The sequence below is a fragment of the Leptodactylus fuscus genome, chromosome 1, assembly GCF_031893055.1.
Source record: "Leptodactylus fuscus isolate aLepFus1 chromosome 1, aLepFus1.hap2, whole genome shotgun sequence".
In the NCBI taxonomy this organism is placed as follows: Eukaryota; Metazoa; Chordata; class Amphibia; order Anura; family Leptodactylidae; genus Leptodactylus; species Leptodactylus fuscus.
In genome coordinates, this window is record NC_134265.1 from 330,814,865 (window position 1) to 330,838,274 (window position 23,410).

At 42.8% G+C, this 23,410-nt stretch overlaps 1 protein-coding gene across 1 annotated transcript in view; it reads right to left on the reverse strand.

Annotated features, from left to right (window-relative positions):
- The window catches only part of GRK4 (G protein-coupled receptor kinase 4), a 165,345-nt gene that overhangs the window by 61,458 nt on the left and 80,477 nt on the right, over positions 1 to 23,410 (reverse strand). The window contains exon 3 of the mRNA XM_075261099.1: positions 7,048 to 7,160. Coding sequence (XP_075117200.1) covers positions 7,048 to 7,160 — 113 coding nt within the window. The remainder of the gene's footprint in view (positions 1 to 7,047; positions 7,161 to 23,410) is intronic.

The window sequence follows — 23,410 nt, forward strand, 5'->3', positions numbered from 1 at the left end:
CCATGAATTGGTCCAAACTGGGGTGGTTAGAGGCTCCCTCCACCATTAATTGGTCCAAACTGGGCTGGTTAGAGGCTCCCTCCACCATTAATTGGTCCAAACTGGGCTGGTTAGAGGCTCCCTCCACCATTAATTGGTCCAAACTGGGCTGGTTAGAGGCTCCCTCCACCATGAATTTGCCCAAACTGGGCTGTTTAGAGGCTCCCTCCACCATGAATTGGTCCAAACTGGGTTTTTTAGAGGCTCCCTCCACCATGAATTGGTCCAAACTGGGCTGTTTAGCGGCTCCCTCCACCATTAATTGGTCCAAACTGGGCTGGTTAGAGGCTCCCTCCACCATTAATTGGTCCAAACTGGGCTGGTTAGAGGCTCCCTCCACCATGAATTTGCCCAAACTGGGCTGTTTAGAGGCTCCCTCCACCATGAATTTGCCCAAACTGGGCTGGTTAAAGGCTCCCTCCACCATGAATTTGCCCAAACTGGGCTGGTTAGAGGCTCCCTCCACCATGAATTGGTCCAAACTGGGGTTTTTAGAGGCTCCCTCCACCATGAATTGGTCCAAACTTGGCTGTTTAGAGGCTCCCTCCACCATGAATTGGTCCAAACTGGGGTGGTTAGAGGCTCCCTCCACCATTAATTGGTCCAAACTGGGCTGGTTAGAGGCTCCCTCCACCATGAATTGGTCCAAACTGGGTTTTTTAGAGGCTCCCTCCACCATGAATTGGTCCAAACTGGGGTTTTTAGAGGCTCCCTCCACCATGAATTGGTCCAAACTGGGCTGTTTAGCGGCTCCCTCCACCATTAATTGGTCCAAACTGGGCTGGTTAGAGGCTCCCTCCACCATGAATTTGCCCAAACTGGGCTGTTTAGAGGCTCCCTCCACCATGAATTTGCCCAAACTGGGCTGGTTAGAGGCTCCCTCCACCATGAATTGGTCCAAACTGGGGTTTTTAGAGGCTCCCTCCACCATGAATTGGTCCAAACTTGGCTGTTTAGAGGCTCCCTCCACCATTAATTGGTCCAAACTGGGCTGGTTAGAGGCTCCCTCCACCATGAATTGGTCCAAACTGGGTTTTTTAGAGGCTCCCTCCACCATGAATTTGCCCAAACTGGGCTGTTTAGAGGCTCCCTCCACCATGAATTGGTCCAAACTGGGCTGGTTAGAGGCTCCCTCCACCATGAATTTCCCAAAACTTGGCTGTTTAGAGGCTCCCTCCACCATTAATTGGTTCAAACTGGGCTGGTTAGAGGCTCCCTCCACCATGAATTTGCCCAAACTGGGTTTTTTAGAGGCTCCCTCCACCATGAATTGGTCCAAACTGGGCTGTTTAGAGGCTCCCTCCACCATGAATTTGCCCAAACTGGGCTGTTTAGAGGCTCCCTCCACCATTAATTGGTCCAAACTGGGCTGGTTAGAGGCTCCCTCCACCATGAATTTGCCCAAACTGGGCTGTTTAGAGGCTCCCTCCACCATGAATTTGCCCAAACTGGGCTGGTTAGAGGCTCCCTCCACCATGAATTGGTCCAAACTGGGGTTTTTAGAGGCTCCCTCCACCATGAATTGGTCCAAACTTGGCTGTTTAGAGGCTCCCTCCACCATGAATTGGTCCAAACTGGGGTGGTTAGAGGCTCCCTCCACCATTAATTGGTCCAAACTGGGCTGGTTAGAGGCTCCCTCCACCATTAATTGGTCCAAACTGGGCTGGTTAGAGGCTCCCTCCACCATTAATTGGTCCAAACTGGGCTGGTTAGAGGCTCCCTCCACCATGAATTTGCCCAAACTGGGCTGGTTAGAGGCTCCCTCCACCATGAATTGGTCCAAACTGGGTTTTTTAGAGGCTCCCTCCACCATGAATTTGCCCACACTGGGCTGGTTAGAGGCTCCCTCCACCATGAATTGGTCCAAACTGGGGTTTTTAGAGGCTCCCTCCACCATGAATTTGCCCAAACTGGGGTGTTTAGAGGCTCCCTCCACCATGAATTTGCCCAAACTCTGCTGGTTAGAGGCTCAATCCACCCTGATTTTCAAAACAAATGTTGGTGCCAACCTCAACTTACTACAAGGGCCAAATTCACTGCTGGTGACAAGCTCTCCTCACTGCAAGTGCCAAATACACATGTTTCAAGGTGTTTTCCTACTGTCAGAGAGGTGGTATTGAGTGTGTAAAGTGTGTAGTTGTTAGGCTGTGATGTTGGGGTAATAGAGGGTCTTTGGTGTGTTAGATGCCCCCAGACATGCTTCCCCTGCTGTCCCAGTGTCATTCCAGAGGTGTTGGCATCATTTCCTGGGGTGTCATAGTGGACTTGGTGACCCTCCAGACACGGATTTGGGTTTCCCCCTTAACGAGTATCTGTTCCCCATAGACTATAATGGGGTTCGAAACCCATTCGAACACACGAACATTGAGCGGCTGTTCGAATCGAATTTCGAACCTCGAACATTTTAGTGTTCGCTCATCTCTATTGACGCTGTGTTTCTATGGCCCTTGGGATTATCTGCTCAAATGTCAAGTGATGTAGCTGCCTGCTCTCAGGGGGGAGGGAGGAGGGGCTAAGTGCATGGGAGCGAGCCTGTGTTCTGATTTCTTATATAAAACAGTCTAAATCTTAGTGGGCTAAAGGACCTGGTCCCTCTGCTCATTAGGATTTAGCTTTCTTATATAGAGCAGGCTAAAAGCTAGTGGATAGAAGGACCATGTCCCTTAGCCCACTAGGATTTAGCCAACTCTATATAGAACAAGCTAAAGCCAAGCATTATAGGACCTTTGATGACATCACAGGCCCTTCAGTCATAGGATCACGCTATGTGGTGGGCGGAGCTGCAAACTAATTTGGGGCGGAGATAAACTAGAGGTAGTCGGACAGTGTGGCTTTGCATATGAAACCCCGCCCACCAATTGACGTTGAAAACCAGGAAGAAAGAAGTCTTTGCAGTAGTGAAGACTGGTGAGCAAGGGACATGGGAATAGCCCTTTAAAGACATACATTTATACTTTGTACTATGTACTAAGTTTAACAGCAGCTCCACGCTAGCAACCATTAAACAACATTTCTGCCCAATATCAAATATCTAATATCAAAAATACAGAAGATCCTGAAAGAGTGGGCATGTCTCATGGGTCAGGTGGACTCTGTCATTCTGATTCTGATGTGGACAAAATGGGCAAGGCATTGGTAAGAGAGTCACCCAAGCGCAATTCTCCAGAGACGTCCACCCTGAAACGTCAGCAAGTACAGAGTAGACTGTTTAATACATGACAATATCCTGCTTTCTTTAGAAGCAGCCGACTGACATTGTGCTGTAATCTAACGGATGAGCTACCAGTAAACCCAGGGCCTTCTCCACCAGTGACTCTCTCACCTCTACTTCTCCTAGGACAAATGTTGCGTGTGGATTACTTTTACCCAGATGTATAACTTTATATTTATCCACAATGAACCTCATACTATGTGCATGCGCAAACACTCAGTCTGTCCAAGTCTGCTTGTAACCTACGTACATCCACTTTAGACTGCCCTGTAGTACATAGCCTGTGTCTTCTGCAAAAATATAGACCGTGCTATAAATCCCATCTTCTAGATCATTACGTAAGTAGGTTAACCTCTTCCCGACATTCACGATCAAGTACATCACAACGTCAGAGCACGTGTGTCAATTGGATGTCATCACAAGTGGGAGCCTATGAAAGGCTCTCAGACAAGTCATCATAGACCTTGTATTACACCCTGCAACGGGATTTAATAGAAGCTCGTGACTGAACTACACACTGTGATACGGAAGTATTGTAGTATATAGTACAAGTGTTCAAAACCTCAGGGAGCAAACAAAAAAAAAAAGTTAATAAAACTAAAAAAATAAATAAAATAATATATATATAAATACGCCAAGTATCATACAAATTTGTTATTGTCGTGATTAGGATCTGTGCGCGCAGAATTTCCTAATATGGACATTCACGGGACACCACAATTTCAGCGATATTACAAGTACTGATCCAATGAGGATATTGTGATCTTGTAAATTATTTGCCTCTTGTTTTGGGAAAGTTTATACAGATACATGTGTCTTGTGAGGAAACGTTAGAGCAAAGTTTAAAGAAATGCCCCCAAAAAATGTGCACAGAGGCCAAACTCCTGGAGGACATCCAGTCCCGAGTTGATGGGAACACATAAGCGGAGCATAATTACAATTTCTTGACTAAATCTACAAAGCTAATAAACACATGAAGAGTCATTAAATAACCGTTCGAGAAATGTTTATGCGGTACGATGATTTAACGGAGGTGAAAGTAAGGAACTGACGGGCCCGAGTGCAAAGATTTCAATGGGCACGTTCAACGTACGGAATTCCATGTGTCAGCAAGAGGGGAATATATGTCATCTATCACGTCTAATGTCAAATATTAGTAACTGAAATAAAACATGGACATTGAAGTCATGTCAACCACTGCCAAGACCAGTGGACAGATAGTTTCTACGGCAATTACTCATTACAAAGATCTACAGACCCCGCAGTGAAACTTTTTTTTTAATGAGTATTGCCCAATAACTCTACAGGGGTTTCGGAGAGTTCAAGAAATATAAGAGGTTTTCCCATAATACAGGATAGGGGATAAGTGTCCAATCATAGGAAGTCCAACTCCTGGGGACACCTGCGATCAGGAGATCGAGGACTTGCAAGTTCCTTATCCCTGTGTCATATCGTCTGCCATTCTACAGAAGTGTTGATGGATAGTTGAAAAAGCGTAAAAAAATAAATAAATGAAATTTTAACCAAATTTGATAAAAACATGGTAAAGAATATATAAATAATTTTTCCTTGAAGGAAAACTCACTCTAGTGCCACTTTTTGGAAGGTAGCACCCTATAGATCAATGAAACCGAAAGCAAACCAGAACATCTCCTCCAAGAGGAAGAGACACCCATCTACAGAAAGCGGTTTCGGGGTTATTGTCTCTCATAAGTGCAAAGCGGGGTGAGAGGTTATAGACATTGGTCAGTGGGGATGATTTAAGGAGAACTTATTTGTATATTCCTTTCCCAGAATTCTTAGGAGAGCATGTATGGTTTCTAGAGTCTACACATCGTAACGAGGCCTGCAAAGGAAAGTCTCCCTAAGGAGATGTAGTGCCCCTTCTGACCCAAAAATATGGTACAACTTTATGTACATTGTAACAATCACTTGTTTGCATTGTTGGATTTTGTGGGCTCGCTGAGTATACACACGTGTTAGTGAAACTTTTTAAGCACCAAAGAATAACTACAAAACTTCTACAGAGTCTCATGTCGTAAAATTTTCTAGATCCTCTTACTGTATCATACTGTAAGGCTAGGAACAATAAATGAAATACAAGAATAATCTGCGATTTCACAATTTATTTTTTTTATACTTTTTACAGTGATATTGAATTAAATGGTCACAAAATTAAAAAATACATTAAACTTGTTAAAACAAATATTTTAGATTTAACACATTTTTAGTGAAGTTATTTTTTAAAGTGTTTCTAGGTTTCCTTGTCTTACTAAGAATATGTACAATTAAAGACTTTGCTCACAAAAACATTTATGGCACACACTGTTTCCATTGCTTCCATTTACTTCTGTGGGAGTTACAGAAATGGCGTAGCTCAGACAGCTGGGTGACAGGGCCCTTTTAGAAGACAGGGCTTCATTTTAGAAATAGGTCCCAGATCTCCATGTATTAGATTATTATGGTATACCCTATGGATATACCACATATGTATTTTGTGGGGAAGCACATTTAATCTTGAAACTTACATTTTTCACACTGGTCATAATAAGCTTATGCTTCCTGTTCTGAAGAGATCATTTTTCAGCAGTCATCTAATTATCATAACGGATGGATGGATGGATGGATGGATGGATGGATGGATGGATAGATAGATAGGATAGATAGATACTAGATAGATAGAGACACGATTCATCATTCACAGATCGATCGATAGATACGAGATAGATAGATATGAGATAGATAGATACTAGATAGATAGAGACACGATTCATCATTCACAGATCGATAGATAGATAGATAGATAGATAGATAGATAGAATAGATATGAGATAGATAGATAGATAGATACTAGATAGATAGAGATACATGATTCATCATTCACAGATCGATAGATAGATAGATAGATCGATAGATCAATCGATCGATCGATAGATAGATAATAGATACAGTAGTTAGATAGATAGATAGATAAATAAATAAATAGATACCGTAGTTAGATAGATAGATAGATAGATAGATAGATAGATAGATAGATAGATAGATAATAGATACCGTAGTTAGATAGATAGATAGATAGATAGATAGATAGATAGATAATAGATACCGTAGTTAGATAGATAGATAGATAGATAGATAGATAGATAGATAGATAGATAGATAGATAGATAGATAGATAGATAGATAGATAGGATAGATAATAGATACCGTAGTTAGATAGATAGATAGATAGATAGATAGATAGATAGATAGATAGATAATAGATACCGTAGTTAGATAGATAGATAGATAGATAGATAGATAGATAGATAGATAGATAGATAGATAGATAGATAGATATGATTCATCATTCACAGAAGGAAAGAGGAACAAGAAGAGGAAAGAAGGAAGGGGGGGTGAGAAAGGGAGGAAGGAAGAGAGGGATGAAGGGGAGGAAGGAAAGGAAGGAAGGAGAGAAATAAGGGAGGAAGGAAAGGAGGAAGGAAGGAAGCAAGCAAGGAAGAAGAAAAGAAAGAGGAGTGATAAGGAGGAAAGAAAGGCATATAGAAGAGAGGGAAGAATGGGAGATGTAAAAAGAAGAATGGATGAAAGTATAAAGGAGATGAAGAAATATGCAGGCGTCAGGAAGAAAGAAAGAAGAGGTAAATAGAGAGAAAAAGAAGCGATAGGAAAAGGGAAGAAGGAACAGAAAGGTAGAGAGGAATGAAGGGAGGAAAGTAAGGAGGGGAGAATAAGAGAGAAGAAGAAAGAGTGAAGGACTGGAAGGATAGGACAGGGCTGATTAATAAAACTCTTACCACAGCATCTAGGAATTCAATACACCTCTTCAGCTCCGGTCGGGTGTCACAGAACTGTCTGAAGAGCAGTCTTCCAATCGGCTGCTTCTCACACACATTGCTGTAGTCTCTTTCTGAGAAACACAAAATTTTAAGGAATTTTACAACATTGTAGAACACCATAAGGCTAATACATTGCACCTCATTAAGACGGGGTATAATGGCAAGGCTCAGTGGGGTCCCCACATCACATTGGGGGGTGACATTTGGTATACGTTATATATAATTCACTCTTCGTGTTCGGCTATATGCCTAATGACCTGTGTACTGAGTCACTCCGAACTTCCAGGTTATTTATAGAACCAACATTTGCATTAGATCAAGCGTGGCGGAAATTTATACTAAACTTCTGTTTCACTGATGAACAACCATTTCATATCAGATCCACTAAAAAGACATAAAACTGGTAAAATAAAGAGGAACATCATCATTACTACTTAAGTCAAAGAATTTTGAGAATTTTTTAAAGTCAACAATTCTAATTCTTGGACTCGTTTACATGTAAATAAAATAACCTTAAGAAATTCTTGGCTCAACTTTTTTTCGGTTTATGTTTTCTTCTCCATACCCAACCAAAGCAATCATCAGACTTAGCGGAATTCCTGATGCAGCTTTGGAAGTGAATAGAGAATAAGCATAATATAGCTAAAAATCTGTAAAATATAGCAAAATAAATCCAACTTTTTGTCATTTTATTCAGCTTTTTAAAATGCTGCCTTAATTCGAGGACTTCAAGTCACATTCTACATTTTGTTACAGGTGGAGAGATACATTTTTTGAAAAGTCAAGACGACGTATATTAACCTATAAGGTTAATGGGCGGAACGGTAAATATTTTTGTATTGTATCCGATTCCATTTACAAGAACGGTTCTGTGTAGGAGGACTTGAAGAGGTCTTAGGAATTAGCTGCAGACAGGTCTATGTCAATGCTCTGATCTCCCCTCCGACTCTAAATATTTAGGTGAGCCTTGTGGTCAGATCGCTGCATGTAGTCTGTGGTGTCTACGGCTCAGGCAGTGAACGCTATCCACACGTCAATGGAAAAAAGGATGCAACATTTAAATGAAATACAGAGCGAGGCCTTATTAATATTAATACGTCTGGTATGAGATTCTCAGGTATGAGGAAGCCATTCATTACCCCAGACGGAGAGGAATGTATGGACGGCATACGTCACCAGCTACAAATAACCTACATTTGCTTACTACGACTTGCGGTGAAACTGAAATCCTTGTGCTGGGTATGATACACTTAAAGGTATTCTACCACTAAACCAACATTTTTTCTAATTACCACGTCGGAATAGCCTTAAGAAAGGCTATTCGTCTCTTACCTTTAGACGTGGTCTCTGCGGCACCATTCCGTAGAAATATCGGTTTTAACCGGTGTGCAAAAGAGTTCTCCGCAGCAATGAGGGCGGGCCCCAGCACTCAAACGGCGATGGGGGCGTCCCCACTGCTGCCAGAGAGCTCTCTCCAGCGACGCCTCCATCTTCAGCTGCAACTCCGCCTCTTCTGTCGGTCCAACTTCCGATGCCTGCGCAGTACGCTCCTGTATTGAACTACAAGAGCAAGGGCGGCCTCCCAAAAATGGCCGCCGTACGCTCCTGTATTGAACTACAAGAGCTCTGGTAGTTCAATACAGGAGCGTACTGCGCAGGCATCGGAAGTTGGACCGACAGAAGAAAACAGAAGAGGTGGGGTTGCAGCTGAAGATGGAGACGTCACTGGAGAGAGCTCTCGGGCAGCAGTGGGGACGCCCCCTTCGCTGTTTGAGCGCTGGTGCCCGCCCTCATTGCTGCGGAGAACTCATTTGCAAACCGGTTAAAACCGATATTTCTAAGGAACAGCACCGTGGAGACCACGTCTAAAGGTAAGAGACGAATAGCCTTTCTTAAGGCTATTCTGACATGGTAATTAGAAAAAAATGTTGGTTTAGTGGTAGAATCCCTTTAAGATATTTTAACACGTAAGGTTATAAATGACAGAACATTAAATATAAGAAGATTTTTACTTGGAGGAAAGTTTAATCATCCTATGAAAAGTCCTACGTAGTCCTCGTGCCAACCCTACATGCGGTATCCGTTCATGTAGCTGGGAGTATTCTGAAATGTATTTCAGTATTCTGAAATTTCCATGTAGTTACTTATCACCGGTATTAATGTTTTATTAACTGTTTAACTCTTAAGGGAAAGTTTTGAGGTTGGTGGTCAATGTTCGCACCACTGTGCTGGATATGTCATAGGATGGGTAGGTGGGTTTAGTGGGTTGCCCCTCTCCACTCTGGTCACCAGCTGCTCCCTTTTTTCATAACATGTGCCACATTCTGAGCTAGAATTACCACTGCAGCTGCATCCCCCTCTTCCCCCTCCTATTAAAAATGATAACACACATGCTTCTAAGCTTGTAGTCTTCCCCCCCCCCCAAAAAAAAAAAAAGAGACAAAAAACACATTTTTTGTTAGCTTAGAGACTTCCATTCTCAGACATGTTTCAGATCCACATGATGAATACTGGATATGGCAAGAACGAGGGTCCTGTTTACTCTAAGTAGACCACCTCTCCCTGGGTGTGGAATTTGGCAGTGGACCTGCCTCTATCAGATATCTATGGGCTACAATGGGAAAAAAAAAACTTTTAATTTCCCAAACAATGCTCCAGTGCTTTAATGCTATGGATGTTTCTGAATTATTTTACCAAGTATTTCCAGACCAACCAATGAAATCCAATAATAACAAAATACACCAGCAGCAAAACAAGTCGAGAAAGTGCTGAGCGAGCAAAACCAGAGAGCCAAGGAGCGTTCACGTAAATGGCTCACAACGGGGCCAGCAGCATCTGTATATCATGTGTCCCGATTTATGTGTCTAATCTGGCAAACAGACCGCCCCCACCTTATTGTAGTTGTACAATGGAGCCATTACCAGACGATAATAACCCCTATTATGCTGTGTTGTATAGGGTCCATCACACGCATCTGTTTCACATTTGTCACAATGGTTCTTGGAGGTGGAAGACAGAACTCTGCCGTGAGATAATAGTAAGGTCATTCATCTCTATGGCTGACACTAGTAAAGCTGAGAATGTCGACTATATCAAACAGTCAGGTTCATGTATCAGGGTCTTAAAGGGGTTGTCCAAGCTCAGACTAAATACTCTGCAGCGAAGCCAAGGCGACAGTATGTGACCACTGCATCATCGGGCTTGGTATCCAGTGAACAATAAATGACGGAGGACCAGATCGGGATCTCACAGGTAGGTTATGCTTTGTAAACAGAGGAAAGGCAGACCTCTAAAATAGCAGTAACACACAGAGTCCAACAGACCCCATTGACAATAATTGGGTCTGTCGTTTTAAAATTGAAGCCGATTTTCAGGCAGAGATTGTGACAGAGTCGGAGTAAATGTGAACATTGCCTTATTCATCAGTGGGCTACAGACAGGCAGAACTCTCACCATTCACTTCTATGGCCCCACGCATATAGCTGTGATTTTTTCAGGTCAACATTGGACACATCCATTCAAGTGTACGGGTCTGTGGGAAACCGACGGAACACGGATACCATCTGCTCTGCTTTAAGTTGATCCATAGGACAATTGTGTACATGTAGCCATAGAATTTTCTACAATGTATCAGCAAAGGTTACCTCTAGGACCAGGCCCGGTTCACATTTGTGTTCAGGAATCCGTTTGGGGAGTCTGCATGGGGAACCCCCGAACAGACTACCGAATGCATTGGCAAGTGGTGTGCAGTGAAAGCACACAGACCCCATAGACTATATGTATAGACCCCCTATATGGGGTCCGCGTGTTTTCTGCGCGGTCTCCACACGAGTCCTGCGGAGAGGAAAACAGATCATGAACTACTTTTCTATCCACATGTTCCCTGCGGACACCGCATGGAAAGCACAGGAACCTCATTATAGTCTATGGGGTCCGTGTGCTTTCACTGCACACCACTTGCCATTGCGTTCAGTAGTCCGTTCAGGGGGTCCCCATGCAGACTCCCCAGACAGATTACCGAATACAGATGCAAACCAGGCCTTAGATGCAACTGTAGCAAACTATCAGATGTAAAAAGCATGAGAGATTCTGTGCTGTCCTCAAGACGTTATGTGGATAAATTCGGCAAATATATCAACGTTCACATAGATACACACTCATACAACAAATGACATATACTATTTTATACAGATTGTGAGCCCCATATAGGGATCACAATGTACATTTTATTTTCTTATCAGTATGTCTTTTGTAGAATGGGAGGAAATTCACGCAAACACGGGGAGAACATACAAACTCCTTGCAGATGTTAGGACATATACTTTTACCTATATAGCAAAAATATCATTTACTAGAACTCGGCATTGTACTGTTCCTCTGTGATTCCTCCTGGAAATGTTTGCCCTAGTAAGTGGGGTGTTGCCTCAATAATGCGACACTACTCGTTCACCAGAACTGCCAGTATCTGATTGTGTCAGGTCCTCGTAAAGTGCTCCATTCTATTCTATGGGGCTGGGGGTACATTACACAACCCCTTTAAATCTAAGAAAATCTTTTTCACGGCTGAGTGTATGGCACTGTACTCTAATCTGCACTAAGCCCCGTCTACATACCCTATTACAGCATATGGACATTATAAAGGAGGGTTCCTCCAATCTGGATCACTTCCAAAGCAAAGAGCAGCTCCTGTTTTTGGTGAACCCTGAAGCATCAGACTGCAAGTTCCCGCAGCAGTGTTCAGTATCTCTCCTGTATATACGCATATTTACATATACACACATAGCTGCTGCACATTGTGTGTACATTGCACCCATACACACCAGCCATTGTGACTCTCTTCACTACACAAGTGCTCGTCGCAGGTAATCACAACTATAATGAGTTAATGCTTAAAGTTCAGCCGTTCAGAGGGAGGGCGAGAGTGGAAAGTTATGGAAGTCATCAACGCAAGTTGGTCGAGATCTATTGACTCATACAATGGACTAAGGGGCATTGAACTAACAGGAGCACACATGGCGTGTATACTTGGCAGGCTCGGACATCATTAGACATAAAGAATCAACCTTGTGTCTGGCAGCATAGCCGTGAAAACATGACCAAATGAAGCGGCATCCGCCATCTAAGGGCACAGTGAGACAACGCGTCATGGCGGCCACAGGGCAACAGTCTGCAGCAAACCTCAGGGACAAAGTCACCAAACCCACCTGTAAATTTTAATGGACATAGATGAGCATATTTCTTTAACTTACCAAGCCGACCTATAGGTGGCGCTAGAAAGACAACTTCCTTCCTTCTAGATGAGGGCTAACGTCCATACTTTAGCCCAAGGTGCATTGCCAGAATGATTTGGGATACTAAACCAACCACAGGTCCTTATTAAGTGAGAATTTGGTGTAGCAAATAGCCTTCTTTTAGTGCCAATCGTCCATGTGATCAAATGAAAAACCATTTTGGGCCCATGTTCACGACTATGTGCTAGTTCAGTGTGCTATTTGGGATTTTTCTGGATAGTACACCGATCCATTCATTTACATGGACCCATGCACACAATTTTCACAGTTTGGTGTGTGGGCCGACAGCCCGTGCCGCAAAACTCAGGACAGGTCCAATTTTGCAGCCGTGCTCGCTGGCCCCAATAAATGGGGCCATGGAAGCACAGCCAGTGCACGGGAGGCACATGGATGACATCCGTGTGCTGCTCGCGTCGTTCAGTCATTGCCGATGGTTGTGAGATTTTTTTTCAGGCTCCGGACGCTGGTGCTGTTCCTCAGAGAGACTAAGCTTCAATACCCATGTGCAGGACCTCAGGAGCATGCACAGTAAAGCCAAGGTGTACATTCCCAACTTTACTGAATAACTGCGCAGGCGCCGGGTGCACCAGAAGTTTCTAGGCAAGTATGAATGTTTGCATTTTTTAAGATGGGCACAGATGGCTTTGTTACAGGTCTATATGGGAAGTTAAACCCCCTGTCCATAAGGACCAGTGAGTGGTTTAGTGTCTTTTATCGACCTGACAAGTTCCCTTTAAGACTTCCTATACCAACTGGATCTTGTCTTCCAAGAGCCAAGTCAAACAGCAGGAATATAGTGGGGTCTCTATAGAATATTAATGTACTAAAGGACTAAGTAGAGTAATCATGTGGACCACCAGAGCGCATCAAAAAGAAACCACTTCTCCACTCCACCAATTCCAGCACAGTTGGAAATATATCTCTAGCCCCACCATTCCTGAGCAACAAGCGCAGTTAGTTTTAGTGCCTGATGTGCTATTTAAAGGGGTTCTCCCATCTCAGCCTTACAGTCAGGCTGCCTGCAGTGTCTGCTACTCACTTCCTGTATTTTTCTCCCTCCCTCCTGCTGAACAAGACAAACAACACTTCTGCAGATTCTTGTACAGAATGGTCACAGTGTTATCTGTGTGTTTACTTAAAGAGATAACGGACTCGGCTTTATCAGAAAAGTGCAATTAGCTGAATAGATTGTCCTGTCAGCACTGAGTAAGTGATGTCACTTGTCCTATAGGTCCGTGGTTACAGCAACGCAGTGTAAACAATGGGAGGAATAAATTCACATACCAGGCAAAGTAAGCAGAATTTCTAAAGCAATATATTTAGAAAAAGGCTTCAATTTACATAAGCTACAAGTATAGATAGGATCCTTGAGATGGGACAACCCCTTTAAGCTCTGTAATATCAGAAGGGCGGTGTCAGGCATGGGATATGATTCAGAGCTGCAATCAGAGGCAGCCAGTGCCAGAGCTCAGAATTACACCGCCCTCCTGACAATACGGAGACTAAATAGAATATCAGGTACCAAAACTAACAGCATTAATTTCTCAGGAATGGTGGGTGCTAGAGACAAAATTCCAACTATGCCAAAAATCAGTGGAGCAAAGCCAATTAATTGATGTAAAGACCAGGATAAGTTGATTTCCATCATTTTGGGTCCATATGGAGACCCGAAAGATGAAGACCCCGTCTGCTTAAAAAGAAGTAACAGACTCCATAGACTACAATGGGTTCTGTCGGATTTCCACCGATTTTATCCTGAACCAGCGGAGAGAATAGTCCTCCTTGCAGGACTTCTCAGTGCCGTTTTTATGCGGAGACTCCAACGCAAGTGCGAATCCAGCCTTAGAAATATAGCAATGTTACCATTTCGATCTACCCTACACACAACATGCTGCGCCCCATCCATGGCGCTGGTGGCATTGCTTATGTCTCCTAATTTAGACTCCATGCACACAACCGTAAATTTATCCGCAACTGCGGACCCACACGATTTTATGGGCCCATACATATCTGCGATTCTTTTTGAGTTGTGTGTTTGGGCAATAGAAGGGGGTCCCTAATTACGTCCTCAGGTCATTTTGTGGATTCGTGATTGCGGAAGTATTTTTTTGCAATTTTGCTGTATTTGCGGACAGCAAAACCACTACAGTAGAGATGAGCGAACACTGTTCGGATCAGTCGTTCCGAACAGAACGCTCCCATAGAAATGAATGGAAGCACCTGTGATGCTGACTTTGCCGGCGGGCGTCACAGGTGCTTCCATTCATTTCTATGGGAGCGTGCTGTTCGGAACGGCTGATCCGAACAGTGTTCGCTCATCTCTACACTACAGTTGTGTTCAGGAGACCTTACACTACATGAATGACCATGTATCCATGATAGAGTTGTAAATTGTACAATGCCACAAAATAGGTTGGCGCCATATATACCACTAAAAATCAGCAATGACAATATGTAGCATGCGCTTCATCAGAACGGAGCAGGCAGAGTGATGTCATCGGCCTGGAGTGATCTGAGCGCTGACTCTTGCTGCTTTCTACTAAAGAGAAAACCCAAAAGAAAGAAGTCGAAAATAATCCCAGCTACGACATGAAGGAAAACCTCCCACCCCTTTTATTATCCTCGACACCATGGAGAAATTTGTTGAAATGCAAATAATATAGTATAGTGTTATATCATCTAAGGGAACCATGCTTACAATACATTAAAAAAAAACCTCAAAAAAACATATTTGACAAAATGATATTTACCTCAGTGCGGGTTTTTTTTCCAGCACATGAAATATATTATAATAACAGAAATATGATCAGCGTGAAAAGTACAAATGACTCATGTGTATACAGAATTTGCTATGGTCTCGCGGCGTAACAAGTATGCATGGCTTCTGGTGATATTAAAGGAACTAGGTTTAATTTTACATTACGTCCATTTTAAGACATTTATCCTATTAGGGAATTCTGAGTTAGATGAAGAGGCTGTAGTGGGGAAAAAGCTATAAAAAGCGTCCGATAGGCTCCGGAAATACTGCGTTTTTCTCCGCTCCTCCTGCTCTATAACATCCTACCTGCAGACAGGACTGGATTTTAATGTGACAGGTTCTCTTCATGTGCATTAGATGTAAGTACGTAATAGTCAATGTAACCTCGTATGACCATAGACCGCACATTTACACATAGCAGGTGTGATCGCATTACTCGGAATGCTGCAATTGTTTGCCACTCATCCGTACTCTTAGGCTGTATTCACACAGAGTAACGCCAGGCATTTTTTGTGTGTTTTTTGCACATAGCGCCGCGTTTACGCCGCGTAGCGCCGCGTTAACGCCGCGTATACGCCGCGTTAACGCCGCGCTATTTAGCGGTGGCGTTGCCCGGCGTTAACGCGGCGCTACGCGGCGTAAACGCGGCGCTATGTGCAAAAAACACACAAAAAACGCCTGGCGTTACTCTGTGTGAATACAGCCTTACAATCCTGGACGACCAGAACGGATTTTCAATGGCATTTTTGAGGTCTGAACAAATAAGAAATTATAATATATATTTATAAGAAAACATTCAGTGACTAACCTTAGAAAACTTACAGTATATACTCGAGTATAAGCCGACCCGAATATAAGCCGAGGCCCCTAATTTTACCACAAAAAACTAGGAAAACTTTTTGACTCAAGTATAAGCCTGGGGGGGAAATGCAGCAGTTACTGGAAAATTTTAAAAATGAAAATGGTCGGAGTTTTTGGGTGCAGTAGTTGCTGGGGAAGGGGAGGGGGTGTTTTGGTTGTCTGCCTGCCCCTTCCCTGAGCTTGAGTGAGTTTTTTCCCCCCACTTGGAACTCCTGGCTGAATATAGGATATCTGCAGTGCTCCTATTAACCCCTTCCCGACGGAACAGGAGCACTGCAGATCCCCTATATTCAGTAGACCGGGCACATTCAGACACAGGGATACCTAATGTGTTTGTGTTTCACAGTCATTTTCTACTTTTATATGTATTCTAGGGAAAGGAGGGATTTACAACTTATTTACTTTATTTTTTTATTATATTTTTTTTTAAGATTCTTTTTTTCCCCCACTATTTTATGGGAGATTCTATACATTACTATTGCGGTTGGTCATAGACCCCCCACCCCCCAAAAAAATAAAATTTTTTTGCTTGACTCGAGTATAAGCCAAGGGGGGCTTTTTCAGCACAAAAACTGTGCTGATAAATTTGGCTTATACTCGAGTACATACGGTACATGGCAGGCAAATAGAAGACTCCACATGATGCTATTAGAGAGTTCACACTGCAGGTATGCGAAGAACTGGTATGTGTGGTGCTACGGACTAATAGCTAGAAATGTACAAGTCCGCTGGTGGGTTTTAGACATCTAAGAGTATGTTCACACTACTGTTATTTATTGTCTGTTCCTCTCATCACAGGATAAGATCAACGGACATTAGAAGGGAGATGCAGATTAAGCCCCTCTGTCTACTGTCCATCTGTCTTCACCCAATGTAAAAAAAACACAATGGAAGTTTTCTTCTGTCATTTTTTTAGTTTTTTGACAGAAGAAAAAGTCCTTCATGCAGTACCTTTCTTCGGTAAACAAATATGAAGGGAGGAAGCACTCATCATGTTTTTTACATTATAGTCAAAAGGATTATAGTCAAAAGGAAGAGATACAGAGGTCTGTGTCCATTCCTATATACTGTTCAAGTCCGATGCAGTTATCTTATGACGCATGACAGCAACGGACGATTGACGATTGTGTGGACATACGCCAAGACTGGGGGTTTTACAAGAAGTTTGCAATTGATATAATACGGAGGTATAAATGTGCACCTTGCTGTGGCCCGCTGGCGTCCTACATTCTTAGTGCTGTATACCCTACCTGGCAGGCATCACTATACAACACACATCTGCATTACGGTCTTGCCATAAATCAAAATCAAGATGCAGAATAAGATGCCGAGGGTAAGCTGATGGATCCCATTGACTAATAACGGAGTTCAAATGTCTCTGTCATTTTAATGGGAAATAAAGTCGAAACGAAGATTTTTTTTAATGTAGATTGTGAGCCCCATATAGGGATCAATGTACTTTTTTTTTTTTCTCCTATCAGTATGTTTTTGTAGAATGGGAGGAAATCCATGCAAACACGGGGAGAACATACAAACTCCTTGCAGATGTTGTTCCTGGTGGGATTCGAACCCAAGACTCCAGCACTGCAAGGCTGCGGTGCTAACCACTGAGCCACTGTGTTGCCCCTTAAACGAACCATTTAATGATTCCGCCTCCTGCTGAGAGTGTCAAGAAGGGGATGTATTCATGTCTATATCAGCGGAGGGTTTTTTGTATGGGCTCCTAAGAAGTTGCCACTTGGTGTGGATCCATTAGTTGGCTTTGTCTTGGCTCCTTGCCATTTCTTGTTGCAGGATGGACTAGAGTCAGAGTAAGTAAATATGCCTCTCCTTAAAGGGGTTACCCAGCTTCCAAACATTATCTGCAAATACACTAATACAAAATGCTCACTGTGCCCTTGTGACCCTTTCTTTGGCTTTATTTTACTTATTGCTCCTGGTATCACTGTTACTTACATGCAGTAAGTCTGTGCACAAACTACATTTCCCATAAGTCATCTTCCTACTCACATTCTCTGTGTGCCCTTCCCTTCTCTACTCTCCCCTGCAATGAAGTCACAGCTAATAAATCCCTCTCACATCCAAGTTTATGCGCTGCTGTGATGTTTCATTCGCTGGATGCACTGCTCACAGGGAGGTGTAGTGAATTTGCAAACAAAACCTCACAGCTGAGGTCACTGACCTGAAAATAAATCAGATTAAGGGTACGGAATTTAAAAAGGATACATATTAGGAAGTGTCTTGTATTGATGTTAATTTAGCCTTTTTTGTTTGTTTAATGCAACCCTAAACCACCTGCTTTGATGTGGACACGGGTGGTGTATAAATAGGAAAGGACTAGCAAAGTTATGTTGGCTAATTATTAGGCCGTAATTAAAAATTTAGGCCATATTTGTCAATGAACTCCCCTTTATTGGTGCCCATACAGTAAATTATCCCCTTTACTGGCCCCAATACAGTATATTGCCCCTATAAAATATATTACACCTTTACTTGTCCCCTCCCTTTACTGGACTCTGTACATTATTTTATGCCCTTCATACAAGCAAAAAACATACTGGAAAAAATTTTGAGCAATCTGGTTGCTTTTGTTTACCCAGATCCTTTACTGGCAAACATAAAACCGAGAATATTTAAAGAGCAAGTCACCGAGACCTCACAACCAGAAGACTAAGGGAGAAAATTGAAAATAATCCTCATATTACTTACAGTTAAATAAAAGCGGCTTAGGTTTGTTTAGAACTGGATCGTGTCTCACGGGAATGAATTTTCTCTTTGCATTGTTGTTATAAGCTGCCAGTTCTCATGTCACTCAGGGCGCAGGAGACAGAGTAGACAGCACACAGTCTGAACATACGCACGAGCCTCCAGATCCAATTGCTGTGTTTATTTAGTGATTTTTATAGCATTATCCACATTCTTTGTTCCAGCTTGTCGGGTAGTCTTCAATATGGGAAGATTTACTAAAACAAAAGAAAACCCTCAAAGCCATAGATACATGCCCACATAGGTACCATGCCTACTATTTAAAGGGATCCTAGAATTAAAACTCAATTTTTATTGCCTACCATGTAGGAATAGCCACGCCGCCGTTCGGTAGATAATCCGGTTTTCATCGGTATGCAAATGAGTTATCTCGCAGCACTGGGAGGTCCTAAGCGCTCAAACAGCACTGGGGGCGTCCCCAATGCTGCGAGAGAACTCTCCAGTGCCGCCTCTATCTTCTTCAGGAACGGGCCTTGGGCTTAGGGCAAAGCCAACTGCGCATGCCTGCCGGCCACAAGAAAATGGAAAAACAACCTGGATGATCACAAAGGATCAATAAACCGCGCTAACCTGTGATGGCATTAAAAAACTTTATTGGTACACTACATAAAATACACACGACGCACAAGAAAATGGCTGCTTACACAGTATTGTAGGCAGGCACAGCCGGCTGTCCGAGGCCTAGAAGGTTGAAGCTCCGGAAGACGACCCGTTCCTGTAGAAGATGGAGGTGGCGCTGGAGAGTTCTCGCAGCATTGGGGACGCCCCCAATGCTGTTTGAGCACTGGGACCCGCCACTCAGTGCTGCGAGAGAACTCATTTGCATATCGATGAAAACCGTGATTTCTGCGGAACGGCGGCGCGGAAAAGACATCTAAATGTAGGAGAAGAATAGCCTTTCTTAAGGCTATTCCTATGTATCAACCAGAAAAAAATCTGTTTTAATGGTAGAATCCCTTTAACATTTAGTTCTGCTTCGTTTCATGTTATAACTTCATAGGTCAGTGGTCAGTTTTCCGTTCCAAAAACAGTCACACAAAATTATCCCCCCCTAGAGGTGGGAGAACAGATACCACTAAGGGGGAGCTCACCGAATACTACTGAACAAGAACCAAAACTAGAAAACTAAAAATAAACAATAAAACGGGTTAAACTCACCGGAGACAACAGTATGGAGAATGTAGTCCCCATGGTGTGAATCGTTCCAGGACACCCAATTTTTGGTTTATGTGGGCGAGGCGTCATTGTAATAAAGTGCCACCAACAGAACAAGCGCCAGCTGTTCTACACTATGGCTCAGAAGGGGGTCCTGAAAAACAGAGCCCCCCCGAGATGTCCATATGGTACATAGACTGGGGTTATCTTCATGACACAACGTGCCTTTAACATTTGCAAGTCTCTTTATGTAAAAGTATCAATGACTAATAGGAACGTAACATGTGAATGACGGCATGGGGTGAGAAGTATAATTATAGCCCATAAAACTTATGAAAATCCATAAATATTAAAAATCTTCTAAGCCTAAGAATTTATAAGGTTATAGGTTATGTTCCAAATTTTATCCAAACATGGTAACCGATCTTATTAAGAGCGGTAGGAAAAACCTTCCCAGTTGCCTCCTAAAAACTTTTATGTGCGTTTTATTGGTATAGGTTTTATAACAATTGTAGACATTCTCCCAAGCCTAGGGTTTTATGAGGTACGCACAGTATTAGAGACGTATGACATTTAGGGGTCCCTCCTGAACCTCCATATGATAAGAGAGGAGATTGAACATTTTCCCAACCATTTGTAAACTAAACCCCAACAACATCCATATAACATTTGCCCAGGTTTCTTTTCCTGCAGTGTGTATGGAGCTTTAGGGACCGTTCACACGAAGGAATTTGATGCGGAATTTGTCGAAGTAATATGAAGCTGATTTTATCTCCATACCAACACAGATTTGGACACTGAATTGGAAGCGGAACTTGATCACTGTATTTTACCCTTATTGGCCAAATTCCGTGAGCGATTTTTGACAAATTCTGCACTTATAGAGAAGGTGGATTTTCCGTCTCCCATTCATTTCAATGGGAGTGGTCAGGAATTTGCCTGACTATTTTTTCTGCTAGCTGAAATCAATCAACCCCATTGAAAGGAATGGGAAGCAGAGAATTTGATATGGATTTCGAGAAGGATTCCGCCTCAAATTCAGCATCAGATTCCTGTTTGTGAAGACCCCCTTAGGGTGGAACATGGAGTCATTGGAAGGCTCCATATGGTAAATCATGGAGAGCCTAATACTACATAATTCTCAACTAGTGATGAGCGAGTAGTATTCGATCGAATACCTCGCCAGCATAGGAATGCGTGTAATCGGCCGAACACCAAGGGGTTAAACGTTTCCAATATTTGATGCATTTAACCCCTTGGTGTTCAGCCGATTACACGCATGCCTATGCCGGCGAGGTATTTGATCGAATACTACTCGCTCAACACTATTCTCAACCATATCCATGTGCCAACATGTGGTCTTCCATTTACATCCAGAGCTGGATATAGTGTCCCTTAGACCAGAGGCGTGACTTGAAGCTCCTGAGCCCCAATATAATGGGGCCACTGTATTGGGGCCCCTACTTATCCTATGCCTTTAAGAATAATAGTGAATGTTATAAGGCAGTGTAACCATTTGGAGCACCCTCATGGTCCACAGCCCAATAAAGACTGCTACCTCTGCACCCCCTTTAGCGTCACCCCTGCCTTGGACTACTTCCACTCCATGCCGAGATCTCCCATTTTTCTGCTCCTTCAGGGTCCGCTCCATGCTTGGCCATATCCATGAAGGTGTACACTTATAAAACAACCTATAAAGAATAATTCTAGTTATAAACTATACTACGGCTCCAGACAGAAGGGGAAAGTCGATTTATGCTGCAATTGGATGTCACGTATAAAGATTTCAGTCATTGCTACTATGACTTTTTATCTTGCTGAGTTATGCCAAAGTGAAATCAAACAATATAGCTCCACGCCAGCGAGACTGAAGTGACGACTTTATACAATGTTTATTAGGAGGAGGATTGACACTATGCCAGAGGAGAAATGGTGCTCCAGGCAAGAACATGCTCATTTATCTGATTCTTGGGAGAATAACCATTGTACAGTCCCCATGTCATTTTCCACATTGTAATCAGGACATTCCCCTTTTTTATTCCTACCCTACACACAGCAGACCTGAAGTCTCCGAGAATTTTCCAACCTTTGACCGCTCATCTCTCAACGTCCTAATCAACCCTACAGATCTGATTTCACAAAACAGGGCTGTGTTCACACTAGCGAGTACGGTGTCCAAAGCCAGGAAAGAAAAGGCACAATGTGGATCCTTCCACCCACCCTCCAGAGGAAATAAAAAAAATTAAAATAAAATATTTAGAAATTAACTTATTTAATACATTCTACACATTGTTAATGTGGTAAATGACTATTCTAGCTGCAAACGTCTGGTTTTGAATGCAATACCTACATAGGTGTATAGGGGGCCCATTTCCAGCAACCATCACTCCAGTGTTCTTATAGTACATTGTGTTTACTAACTGTGTAAGAAGGTGAATGGAGGTTTAGAAAACCCTTGAAGATCCTTGTACAAGTATGTTAGCACAGCTGAAAACAGTTTTGCTGGTTAGAGAAGCTATAAAACTGGCCTTCCTTTGAGCTAGTTGAGAATCTGGAGCATTACAATTGTTGGTTCGATTAAACTCTCAAAATGGCCAGAAAAAGAGAACTTTCATGTGAAACTCGACAGTCTATTCTTGTTCTTAGAACTGAAAGCTATTCCATGCGAGAAATTGCCAAGAAACGGAAGATTTCCTATAACGGTGTGTACTACTCCCTTCAGAGGACAAACAGGCTCTAACCAGAGTAGAAAGAGAAGTGGGAGGCCCCGCTGCACAACTGAGCAACAAGACAAGTACATTAGAGTCTCTAGTTTGAGAAATGGATGACAGGTTCTTAACTGGCAGCTTCATTAAATAGTACCCGCAAAACGCCAATGTCAACGTCTACAGTGAAGAGGTGACTCCGGGATGCCGGCCTTCAGGGCAGAGTAGCAAAGAAAGAGCCATATCTGAGACTGGCTAATAAATGGAAAAGATAAATATGGGCAAAAGATCACAGACATTGGACAGAGAAAGATTGGAAAAAGTGTTATGGACAGATGAATCAAAGTTTCAAGTGTTTGGATCACACAGAAGAACATTTGTGAGATGCAGAACAACTGAAAAGATGCTGGAAGACGCCTGACGCCATCTGTCAAGCATGGTGGAGGTGATGTGATGGTCTGGGGTTGCTTTGGTGCTGGTAGAGTGGGGGATTTGTACAAGGTAAAAGGGATTTGGAATAAGGATTTTACAGTGAAGAGCCATCTCCTAGGTAGGCTATTCCACAGATTCACAGTTCTTACAGTGAAGAAGACTGGTCACTTCTTGAGATTAAACCTTTTTTTCTCCAGATGGAGGGAGTGCCCCCTTGTCTTTTGAGGGGACTTTATATGGAACAGCATTTCCCCATACTTTTTACATGGGACATTTATATTTTTACACAGGTTTATTATATCTTCCCCTTAAAAGCCCCTTCTCTACACTAAACAGATCTAATAACTTTCATC